Here is a 13,317-nt window from a genome sequence, read left to right on the forward strand (position 1 = left end):
CAGCCGTCTGGTTAGCAGGCAAGTGTCTTAGCCACTATGCTACCAGAGCTCCTACAATATACATAGTATGATTGTATATTTATTAACCTATATTTGTTTTTATTTTTATATTTTCAGAATATAACATCTGAAATATATATATCAAAATTTTAACAATAGATTTGGCCTTAGTGATGTAATTTGAAATTAATTTTTATCTATATTTTCTTATTTTTCTACAATGACTATTTATTACTTGTATTAAAAAATGGGGGGAATATTGATACAATAACAGTTGATATATTAAAATTATAGCAGCTGATATATTAAAAATTATAGCAGTGATATATTAAAAAAGTTGATATACAGAATTATAGCAGTTGATACATTAAAATTTTATTATTAAAATCTATTAATAAGTTACACAAACATTATAAAATGGTATATAATTATGCACTAACTCATGGAAGAAAAACTATTTACTAGGCTTAACTCTATGAAATTGTTGATATTTTTCTGTTTTGACTTATAAAAACAGCTATTTCAAATGGCTGATCTTAATTGTTGCTGTTATTTTTTGTTGTTAGATGCCATCGAGTCACCTCTGATCACAGCAACCTTAAGTACAACTGAAGAAAAACACTGCCCAGTCTTGCATCATCCTCACAATCCTTGCTATGCTTCAGCCCATTGTTGCAGCCACTGTGTCAATCCATCTCATTTAAGGTCTTCCCCTTTTTCATTGACCTTCTACTTTACCAAGCATAATAATCTGCTCCAGGGAATGCTCCCTTCTCACAAAATGACTAAAATAGGTGAGATAAAGTCTGACTGTTCTTGCTTCCAAAGACATTTTAGCTGTACTTCTTCCAGGACAGATTTGTTCATTCTTCTGGCAGTCCATAGTATTTTCAGTATCCTTCACCAGCACCATAATTCAAATGCATCAATTCTCCTTCGGTCTTCCTTATTCATTGTCTAACTTCAACATACATATGAGGTGATCGAAAATACCATGACTTGGGTTAGGCACACCTTAGTCTTGAAAGTGACATCTTTGTGTCTTAACATTTTAAAGAGTTCTTTGGCAGCAGATTTGCCCAGTGCAATATGATATCCAGTTTCTTGCCTGCTGCTTCCATGGGTGTTGATTACGGATCCAAGCAAAATGAAAAATCTTTGATAACTTCAATCATTTTCTCCATTTATCGTGATGTTGTTTACTGGTCCAGTTGTAAGGATTTTCATTTTCTTTATGTTGAGGTGTAATCCACACTGAAGGCTATAGTCTTTGATCTTCATCAGTAAGTGCTTTAAGTCATCTTTACTTTCAGCAAACAAGGCTGTGTCATCTGCATATTGTAGGCTTTTAATGAGTCTTCCTCCAATCCTGATGCCATGCTCTTCTTCATATAGTCCAGCTTCTTGAATTCTTTACTCACCATACAGACTGAATAAGTATGGTGACAGCATACAACCTTGACATACATGCTTCTTGATTTTAAACCATGTCCTGTTCGAATGATCAGTATTCAGGTTTCTCATGAGCACAATTAAGTGTTCTGGAATTCCCTTTCTTTGCAATGTTATCAATAATCTGTCACAATCCACATAGTTGCATGCTTTTGCATAGTCAGTAAAATACAGATAAACATCTTTCTAGTATTCTTTGCTTTCAGCCAAGATCCATTTGATATCAGCAGTGATATCACTTGTTCCATATCCTTTTCTGAAACCAGCTTCATTTTCTGGAAGTTCCCTGTCAATACTACTGATGTAACCGCTTTTGAACTATCATCAGCAAAACTGTATTTGCAAATGATATTGTTCAATAATTTACACATTCTGTTGGATCACCTGTCTTTGGAATGGGCACAAATATGGACTTCTTCTAGTCAGTTGGCCAGGCACCTGTCTTCCAAATTTCATGCCATAAATGAGTAAGTGCCTTCAGAGCTATATCTGTTGTTGAAACATCTTTCTGGAGCTTTGTTTTTCACCAATTCCTTCAGTGAAGCTTCAATTTCTTCCTCCAATACCACTGGTTCTGACTATACCTTCCTCCTGGAATAATTGAATATTGACCACTTCTGTTTGGAGTAGTAACTCTGTATTCTCTGATCTTCCTTTGATGTTCCTGCATCATTCAATATTGTGCCATTAGAATACTTCAATAGAATACTTCAATATTTCTTGAATTTTTTTCTTCAGTTTTTCAGCTTGAGAACTGATGAGCATGTTATTCCTAGGTTTTCTAACTCCAGGTCTTTGCACATTTCATTACAATACTTTACTACTTTGCCTTCTCAAGCTTGCCTTTGAAATATTCTGTTCAGCTCTTTATCTCATCATTTCTCCCATTCGCTTTACCTATTCTCCATTCAAGAGCAAGTTAAAGAGTCTCTTCTGATATCCATTTTGGTCTCTTCTTACTTTCCTGTCTTTTTAATGACTTTTGCTTTCTTCATGGATGATGTTCTTGATGTAATCTCACAACTCATTGGATTTTCAGTCACTGGTGTTCAATGCATCAAATCCATTCTTCAGATGGTCTCTAAATTCAGGTGAGATATAATCAAGGTCATATTTTGGCTCTCATGGACTTGTCTTAATTGTCTTCACTTCAACTTGAACTTGCACTGAGCAGTTGATGGTCTGTTCCACAGTCAGCTCCTGGCCTTGTTTTGACTGAAGATACTGACCTTCTCTATCTCCTCTTTCCACAGATGTAGTCGATCTGATTCCTGTGTACACCCTCTGGTGAGGTTCACATGTATAGCCACAATTCATGTTGTTGAAAAGAGTTATTTGCAATGAATAAATTGTTGGCTTTGCAAAATTCTATCATGCAATCTCCAGCATCATTTCTATCACCAAGTCTGTATTTTCCAACTATCAATGATTCTTCTTTGTTTCCAACTTTTGCATTCCAATCACCAGTAATAGTCAAAACATGTTTATTGCATATTTGGTCTATTTCAGACAGCAGAAGTTGGTAAGAATCTTCAATTTCCTCATCTTTGGCTTTAGTGGTTGGTGCATAAATTTGAATAATAATGGTATTAACTGGTCTTCCTTGTAGGTGTATGCATATTATCCTATCATTGCAACATTATACTTTAGGATAGATCTTGAAACATTCTTTTTGATGATGAATGCGATGTCATTCCTCTTCAATTTGTCATTCCCAGCATAGCACACAATATTACTGTCTGATTCACAATGGCCAATACGAGTCCATTTCAGCTCACTAATGCCTAGGATATTGATCCTTATGTGTTCCATTTCATTTTTCACAATTTCTAATTTTCCTACATTCATACTTTGTACATTCCACATTCCAATTATTAATGGATGTTTGCAGCTGTTTCTTCCCACTTTGAGTCATGCCCCATCAGCAAATGAAGGTCTCAAAAGCTTTACTCCATCCATGTCATTCAGGTCAACTCTACTTTGAGGAGGCAATTCTTCCCCAGTTGTATTTTGAGTGGCTTCCAACCTAAAAGACTCATAGTCTGGCACTGTATCAGATAATGTTTCATGGCTATTCAGAAAGTTTTCCAGCAATATATATGACAGTGTTTCACATAAGGTTTTCACCGGCCAAATCTTTAAGAAGTGGAAGACCCCTTCCTGCTCCCCAGTCTTTCTTAGTCTGGAAGCTCCACTGAAACCTGTCTACCATGTGTGACCCTGCTAGTATTTGAAATACCAGTAGCATAATCTCCAGCCTCACAGCAACCTGCAAGCCACCACAGTATGAAAAACTGACAAATGAGATGTGGATGTCTTGATCTTAATACATATATCAAAAAAGTACACCCAAAATATTAACAGTATCATCTTTGGATGATGGGGTCTTTATGTCACCTTTAAGTTTGCCTATATTTCTTCATTAAATTCAACTGTATTTTCTTCTTTTAGTTTTCAATTTTTCTAATTTGTCTAAAACTGAATCTCAATTTCAACATCTACAGGCCAAGAAACCCTGTGCAAGCCAAATGAACTATCTCTAAGCCCCAGTTTCCTCAAAATAAATAATAAATAATAATAATAATAGTAGTAACCTATCTCAGAGGATTGGTTTAAGAAGGAAATATTTGAGTAGAGACTATAGCACAGAGCCTAGAACATGTATGCTGCCAGTAAACAGTATCTATAATGTAGTAGTAGTTAGGAAGGCAGATGTGAATCTGATCCTTATTCTTGTTTAAGTTATATGACTTGTTCAAGTTATTTATTTTCTCTGTATCTCAGTTTCCTAATCTACAAAATGGGAATAATCCCATAGAGTTTTTGTGAAGACTATATAACTGTTTATAAAGTAGTTAATAATAACAAACAATAATCTCTCAATAATTTAACTATTTTATTTTTATTGTTGCTAGCTATTAGAATAAACTTATATTATTGCTTAATAAACTAAATGTATATACTAATTCTGAGTTGCTTAACAGTATCAGGGATGATACTCATCATAGAGGTTATATTACTTTGGTTTTCCTGAATTTAGCTGTTCTGTTGTTGTTATTGTTATTAGGTCCAGTGTCTCTGACTCACAGAGAACCGATATACAGCAGAACAAAACACTGCCTAGTCCTGTGCCAGCTCCATGATCCCTGCTATATCTGAGCCCCTCTTTACAGCCAATGTGTCAATCAATCCAGCCAAGGACTTTCCTCTTTTTCGTCAACCCTCCACTTTAAGAAGCATGATATCCTTCTCCAGGAAAGCACCCTTCTTATAACATTACCAAAGTAAGTGAAACGAAGTCTGGCCATTTTTGCTTCCAAGGAGCATTCTGGCTGCACTTTTTCCAGGACAGGTTTGTTAGTACTTTCAGCAGTCCATGGCACTTTCAGCATTCTTTGCCAACACCACAATTCAGAAGCATCAACTCTTCTTCAGTCTTCCTTATTCATTGTCCAGCTCTCACATGCATATAAGGTGAATGAAAATACCATGGCTTGTGTCAGGCATACCTTTGTCTTCAAGGAGATATCTTTGCTCTTCAGCACTTGAAAGAGGTCCTTCACACCCATTTTCCCAGTGCTACACATCATCTGATATCTTGACTGCTGCTTCCATTGGTGTTGATTGTAGAACCAAGTAATATGAAGTCTTTGACAACTTCAATCTTTACTCCATTTATCATGATGCTGCTCATTGGTCAAGTTGTGAGGATTTCTGTTTACTTTATATTGAGGTGCAATCCATACTACAGACTGCAGTCTTCAATCTTCATCAGTAAGTGCTTCAAGTCATCCTCACTTTCCACAAAGTTGTGTTATCTGTGTATCTCAAGTTGTTAATGAGTCTTTCTCCAATCCTGATGCCACATTCTTCTTCATATAGCCCAGCTTCTCGGATTATTTGTTCAGCATAGAGGTTGAATAAGTATGGTGAAAGGACACAACCGTGACACACTCCCTTCTTGATTTTAAACCATGCAGTATCCCCTTGTTCTGTTAGAAGGACAGCCTCCTGGTCTCTGTACAGGCTCATGAGTACAATTAAATGCTCTGGAACTCCCATTCTTCTTAATGTCATCCATAATTTGCTATGATTCACACAATTGAATGCTTTTGCAGAGTCAATAAAACACAAGTAAATATCTTTCTGATATTCTTTGCTTTGACCAAGATTCATCTGACATCAGCAATAATATCCCTTGTTACATGTCCTCTTCTGAATCCAGCTTACATATCTGGAAGTTAGCTTCAGTAAGATTTTACTTGCATGAGATATTAATGATATTGTTCAATAATTTCCACATTCTGTGGGATCACCTTTCTTTGCAAAGGGTACAAATATGGATCTCTTCCAGTCAGTTGGCCAGGAAGCTGTCTTCTAAATCTCTTGGCATAGCTGAGTGAGTGCCTCCAGTGCAGCATCTATTTATTGAAACATCTCAATGGGGATTCTGTCAATTCCTGCAACCTTGTTTTTCACCACTTCCCTCAGGGCAGCTTCGAATTCTCCTTCAATACCATTGGTTCTTGATCATATGCCACCTCCTGAAATGGAAGAACACCGACCAATTCTGTGTATTCCTTCCATCTTCTTTTGATGTTTCCCGCATCAGTCAATATTTTGCCCATAGAATCTTTCAATATTGCAACTTGTGATAGTTAAGGTTGTGTGTCAACTTGGCTGGGCCTGGCTCAGTGGCTGGGCAGCTGGATGTAGTATTCCCCATGATGAGACTGGTAGTCAACTCCATGGTGGAATCTACTGTGAGAAGCTGAGTAGCTTAGGAATGTGGTCTGCTTCCTGTATATAAGGAGAAGCCTTGGGTAATGGTCTCTGGCTTATGCCATGTTTGAACCCTGAATGTAGCCATGTCATGCTCTGCTGACCTTGGAACTTGAATAGACTCGAATTAATGGCCTGCCATATGGTTTGGTAACATCAGAACTATGCCTTTTTCCTTGTCAACCTTGGGCTTATCAGCCTCAGCAGCCAGCAGCTGTCTGAGTGAAAAAAAAAGCCTCTAGCTTCAGTGGGTCAGGAGCAGGAGGCAGAACTGAAGCCCAAGGCTGAGGGGCTTTCACCCAGGCCCTACAGCCTGGCACTTTGAACTCAGACTTAAAGCCTCCAAACTGGAAGAGAATAAACTCCTGTTTTTCAAGCATCCCATTGGTAGTATATTCCTATGAGAGTGGCCAAAACACAACTCAAAGCTTACATTTTTTCTTCAGTTCTTTCAGCTTGAGAAATGCTGAGTATGTTCTTCCCTTTTGGTTTTCTCACTCCAGGTCTTTGCACATTTCATTATAATAACTGACTTTGTCTTCTTGAGCTGCTCTTTGAAATTTTCTGTTCAGCTCTTTTATCTTGTCATTCCTTCCTTCTGCTTTAGGTACTCTTTGCTCCAGGGTAACTTTCAAAGTCTCTTCTGACATCCATTTTGGTCTTTCTTCCTTTCCTATCTTTTTAATGACATTTTACTTTCTTCATGAATGATATTCTTGATGTCATCCCCCAATTCCTCTGGTTTTCAGTCACTGGTGTTCAATGCATTAAATCTATTCTTTAGATGGTCTCCAAATTCAAGAGGGATATATTCAAAATCAAATTTTGGCTCTCATGGACTTGTTTTAATTGTCTTCAACTTCAACTTGCATACGAACCCTTGATGATCTGTTCCACAATCAGCTCCTGGACCTGTTTTAGCTGAAGATATTGAGCTTTTCCATCACATTTTGCCACAGATGTAGTCAATCTGATTCCTGTGTACTCCATCTGGCGAAGTCCATGTGTATAGACGATGTTTGTGTTGGTGAAAAAAATGTACTTGCAATGAATAAATCACTGGTCTTGCAAAGTTCTATCATGTGATCTCCAGCGTTATTTCTATAACCAAGGCCAAATTTTCCAACTACCTTTGATTCTTCTTCATTTCCAACTTTTGCATTCCAATCACCAGTCATAATCGGCACATCTTGATTGCATGTTCAGTTAATTTCAGGCTGCAGAAGTTGGTAAAAATCTTTAATTCCCTCGTCTTTGGCATTGGTGATTGCTGTGTAAATTTGAATACTAGTAGTATTAACTGGCCTTCCTTGTAGGCGTATGGATATTATCCTATTACCAACAGCATTTTTCTTCAGGATAGATCTTGAAATATTTCTTCATGACAATGAATGCCACGCCATTCCCCTCCAACTTGTCATTCCCAGCATAATAGATCATATGGTTGTCTGATTCAAAATGGCCAAAAACAGTCCATTTCAGCTCACTAATGCCTGGGATATCAATCTTTATGCGTTCCATTTCATTTTTGACAACCTCCAATTTCCCTACGTCATACTTCGTACATTACATGTTCTGATTATTAATGGATGTTTGCAGCTGTTTCTTCTCATTTTGAGTCATGCCACATCAGCAAATAGAGATCCCAAAAGCTCTACTTTATCCGTATCAAGGTCAGTTCTACTCTGTTAAGGCAGCTCTTTCCCAGTAGTATTCTGAGTGCCTTCCAACCTGAGGGGCTCATCTTTTGGCATTATATCAGACAGTGTTTCAGGGCTATTCATAATGTTGTCCAGTAATACATCAGACAGTGTTTCACTCCTATGCCAAAAGCTTGCCCTGGCCAATTCTTTGAGAAGTAGATGGCCTCTTCCCTCTTCCAAGTCTGTCTCAGTCTGGAAGCTCCACTGAAACCTGTCCACCTTGGGCAATCCTGCTGGCATTTAAAACACTGGTGGCACAGCCTCCAGCCTCACAGCAACATGCAAGCCACCACAGTAGACAAACTGACAGACAAGTCTGTCTCCCTTAGCTGTTCCAAAACCACTCCGCCCACTTCCTGGCCTTCCTCCTACCTGTTCTGGCTGTGTGCCCTGGGTCCTGCTTCCTTCTGCCCTCATTACCTGTATCTGGCCATCTGTCCTCACTTCCTACTTCCTCCTCCCTGGGTGGGGGCTCTCTCCCCGCCCCTTAGTTAGTTGTTCTATTCCAGTGTATACAACCCAGTGGAAAATCTGCAGTAACATAATCATAAACTAAAATTCCATTCTACTTTACAGTTAACATTTCCCAAAAGTATTACAGTCCTATATTCAAAAACAAAATATTCAAAAATGACAACTACTATATTGTAACTTCTCTTTTCCCTTCTAAATACCCACAAATATATGGGGAAAACAGACTCTTAACCAAACCTTCCTCCCCTTACACACACTTATATAAGAACTACATATATTCAGACTCAAACTTTCCAATATCCAAAAGATACCTAGTTTCAATCTCAGAAGGACTAAAACAAAAAAGGGAATTGAACTAAAGGGAGGGGGAATCAAGAAAAATAAAAGGAATAAATGTGAAAATTGCTACTGGAGAATACACCACTCTGTTTTTAAGCAAAGTAAAGCCTACTTGTATATTTTTAATACCTGTGCAGACATGCTTATGATTGATGTCTCATAACCATCTTTCATTCCACCCTTATCAGCTCTTATAAAATTTCACATTTTAGACTCTAATCCCCATTCAGTAGATATAGATCGTTTCCTCAAAGAATCACACATAGAAGAATTAGACCCTTATGCAAGGAATGCTCTCCTACCTTAACAGCTTCTCCAAGAGTTTGGTTTTTGTCAGCTTCCTCACTGGAGTGCAATTCAAGCCTATAATTCAACTCCTGTAGTTGTTGTGCCTGCTCATTCAGAAGCATCTGTGCCTGCTGTTCTCGAAGTAACGCATTATTCAATTCTTCACAGGCACTTTCAAACTTCTCATGGGTGATCAATTTCTGAAAAGAAGGAAAAGGAAATTATTCAGTTATAAGCTAACTGCATTGTTGTGTTATTTAATCCTCAGCATTATATTTGCTAATATAAAGAACATAACACAAACATTCCTAAGTGTCTGGTACATGACAAAAAAATACAATTTGTTTTTGTTCATTTCTTATGTCAAGATCCTATCTCCACCATTTTTGCCACTATTCATACTATCATATCAACCTGTTTTATTTTCTTTACAGCCATTACTATTATCTATATTCACCTTACACAGTTGTTCACTTTTTTATTATCTGTCTGCACCCTCTTGTCAACCACATACATAAAAGGGACCTCATTTAGTTTGTTCACCCAATACACACAAGAGAGCCAGGAACTCAGTAGGTTCTCAGGAGATCCTGGCTGCATAAAAGAATTCATATATAAAATCTGCCAGTAACACTGCACCATAATATACAATATGGCCTTTACAATATTATGACTGCTTTGGAGAGGAGAGCACCATGCTCTGAAATAACTAATGATAGTTCTAGGTTGGGGGCTATCCCTTAAGGAGTGTGGAATACAAGGCAAGGCACATTTGCATTATCTCCTGTTCAAAACATTGAAACAAATGCAAATTAATTACAACAAACCCTGAGCAACTTCTTGATCTCGAAAGAAGAGTAAGAAGAATGTTTCAAAAAAGGTAGGTAACTTGAGAAATATACATGAAAAGATAAAGGAAAACCACACAGTTGCTTCACCATGCTAACAGTACATTTATCTATTTAGGATTTATAATGTTCCCATTTCTAAGAAGAATTTAAGGTAGATTAATGCAATTAACAAGGAGATCTGGTAGCACAGTGCCTAAGGCATCTGACTTTTAACCAGAAGGTTGGTGGTTCAAACCCACCAGACACTCTGCAGAAGCAACATTGGGCAATCTACTTCCATAAAGATTTACCACCTCTGAAACTCAATGGGGTCACTATGAGTCGTAATCAACTCGATAGCAGTGGTTTTGTTTTTTTGTTTTTTTAATGCAATTAACTACAAATATAAGGCAACTTGATTTTTAAGGAACCTAAGGGTGAAAGAGTCGAACAAAATCCTATTGATTCTCAGCATCTGAAATGTGTAAAATTACTGCAGTTGTATATAGACTTTATCTCTGAGTTTTCTGACAATTCAGATAAAAATAGAAATGTGCTGAATGATAGCTTCCTCAAGGTCAGTAATAGCAAGCATGTAAGTTCATCTAGAGAGAAAGACTTTTGCTGGAATAAGGTGGAGGAAATATTTATTACACAAGTCTTTCTAGAATATGTATAATATGTAAGTAGTCAGTTTTATTTTGGCCTCAGATACCTTGCCTGCTACCTCTCTGAAACAATTGTTATTTTTTACTATTGCTTGCCTTTTAAGGGTACACATCACTATTTCTCAACACTGATGAAATTTTAAAAGGCAACAGTATAGGATGCAATGTTGTTGTTGTTATGTGCCGTCGAGTCGGCCCCGACTCATAGCGACCCCTCCTTGGGTTTCCGAGGCATTATCGCTACAGAAGCAATATAGCGACCCCTCCTTGGGTTTCCGAGGCATTATCGCTACAGAAGCAATATAGCGACCCCTCCTTGGGTTTCCGAGGCATTATCGCTACAGAAGTAGGATTGCCCAACCTTCCTTCTGAGGAGTGGCTGGTGCGTTTGAACCACTAGCCTTCTGGTTAGCAGTCAAGTGCCTTAGGCACTATGCTACCAGAGCTCCCATAGGATGCAATAGATACGCCTAATGGTTCTTGTCAGGCCCGGCGCCTGTGAGGCAGGTAAAAGATTGAGCAGGAAGAAGTTACAAACAGGCCAACCTGGATGCAGCTTCCACCTGATTGGTTCCCGCCTTATTTTGAACCAGCACAGGTCCTCCCCACATCCCTTAATGACTATGCTAATGAGGTGTTTTCACCTGATTGGTTCCCGCCTTTTTCCCTCAGCCCTCACTCAGGTCCACTATGCAACTATATAAACCTCTCCCCCCTGTCCGGGCGGCTCGACTTCTCTGGCCCCCCTTTCTCTGGGACCTGTGAACCTGGCCCGGGAGCGCATAATAAAACTTTTCTTTATTCCGCTCTTCATGCCTCCTCTCTTCTCCGCCACGACCTTACAGTTTTCTTAATATAAAGTAATGAGAATGACCATAAGGCACACATAAAAGTTGCCTCATTTCCTAAAAGTCACCTAGTAAAGATGTATCTAATACATCACCAACGAGCTCTGGTAGCATAGTGCCCAAGGCACTTGACTGCTAACCAGAAGGCTGGCGGTTCAAACCCACCAGCCACTCCTCGGAAGGAAGGTTGGGCAATCTACTTCCATAGTGATACTGCCTTGGAAACCCAAGGAGGGGTCAGGCTCAACGGCACATAACAACAACATTTGTATAGTGTTCAGATTTTGCAGACCACTCTCTTGCACTCCCTATTAATAGATGCCTAACTCTCAACATGGTCTGTTTAAAAACTAACCCCTCCACTTCTACAACAGCAGCTGTAACAGGCTCCTTTCAGCTCTCAAGCACCATTTCTATCTCTTAACATCCCTCTATTCCCTGACACCACAGTATTTTTCTGGGTCTTGGGAACACGATATTTTTGTATGTCTTCTATCTTTCACTTGTGTGATTTTTAATTGCCACCAGACCATTCTGCTCTTTGCAATCCACTGGACCCCTATAGTCAAGATCCCCATCATTTTACAGAACTTCTCTTATTTTAACAATTTGTGAACCTTTCTCAGCCCTCTAAAATTTCTCCTTTACCTGAAAATGTAGCTAATTTTAGATTAAGACAGTGACACCCTGCCTACTGCACTAAGTAGGCACTTGCTAATTTTAGAACAAGAGGTAATATGCATAAGCATTTATGAGGAGCTCTTAAACCATTGTGATAAGAAAGTGAGCATTAAAGAAAAGCTCTCAAAAGGTGAATATGGTATTCCAGACCAATAAAAGAACTGGGTAGCTTTTGGCCAGCAGGATATTTCCTTTAATGCTGTAATTTTAGACCAACTAGCCAGGATTGTGAGGATGGCACAGGACCGGGCAGTGTTTCTTTCTGTTGTACACAGGATTGCTTGCTATGAGTCCAAGCCAACTCGACAGCACTTAACAACAACAGAAAGAAACTGTTTTATTTTCTACTACACATTTTATTTGAAACCAGTGAAAGATGAACAGTTGCAGGCTGGCTCTCCAATTTTTTTAAGAGAAAAATAGTGTCCTTTTTTCAATCTGTTATTTTTTAATAATCCTTTATTAACACTAAACTCAAAAACAAACTCACTGCCATCAAATCAATTCCAACTCACAGCGATCCTCAGTGGGTTTCCAAGGCTGTAAATCTTTATGGAGGCAGACTCCCTCATCTGTCTTCTGTGGAGCGGCTGGTGGTTCAAACCACCAACCTTTTGGGTAGCAGACAAATGCCTTAACCCCCACACCACCAGAATTCTTTTATTAATACAGCTACACATTAACTGCTATGCTGAAGTGATTAAAAATATAAGTTTTGAAGCCAAACCACTTCGGTTGAAATCCTATCATTTCTACTTATTAACTGTGCAACTTCAGGCAAGTTACTTAGCTGCTCTGTGTCTCAATTCCTCATCTGTTAAATAAGAATAATAATTAAGCCTATAAAGTGCTTATGGTCTGTGCCTGATACATAGTTAATATGGTCAATAAATGTTAGAAATCATCAGTTATCATTAGAACCTATAATCATGCCAAAATACAAAAATTAAGTATCTCATTCCCTCAATTTTTAAATCAACTAATGCTAATTTTATTTCTACATTTCAATGAAAGTAATTCACAGTAAACATTTCCCAGAATATATTCTTAGCTTTTGCTGTAAGCCAGTTATTCAAACAAAGCCCTTGTTGTTGTTAGGTGCCATCGAGTCGTTTCAAACACATAGTGACCCCATGCACAGCAGAACAAAATACTGCCCAATCCTGCACCAGCTCCATGATCCCTGCTATACATGAGCCCATCATCGCAGCCACCGTGTCCATCCATCTCATTGAAGGCCTCCCCCTCTTTC

General features: G+C 38.4%; 1 protein-coding gene across 1 annotated transcript in view; it reads right to left on the minus strand.

The window, feature by feature from the left end:
* Positions 1-13,317, minus strand: part of CCDC171 (coiled-coil domain containing 171) — a 466,256-nt gene that overhangs the window by 222,875 nt on the left and 230,064 nt on the right. Inside the window, exon 19 of the mRNA XM_007954161.2 lies at positions 9,053-9,238. Within this exon, the coding sequence (XP_007952352.1) occupies positions 9,053-9,238 (186 nt within the window). The remainder of the gene's footprint in view (positions 1-9,052; positions 9,239-13,317) is intronic.

The sequence above is a fragment of the Orycteropus afer genome, unplaced genomic scaffold (assembly GCF_000298275.1).
Source record: "Orycteropus afer afer isolate SDZICR_OR568_19922 unplaced genomic scaffold, OryAfe1.0 scaffold00435, whole genome shotgun sequence".
In the NCBI taxonomy this organism is placed as follows: Eukaryota; Metazoa; Chordata; class Mammalia; order Tubulidentata; family Orycteropodidae; genus Orycteropus; species Orycteropus afer.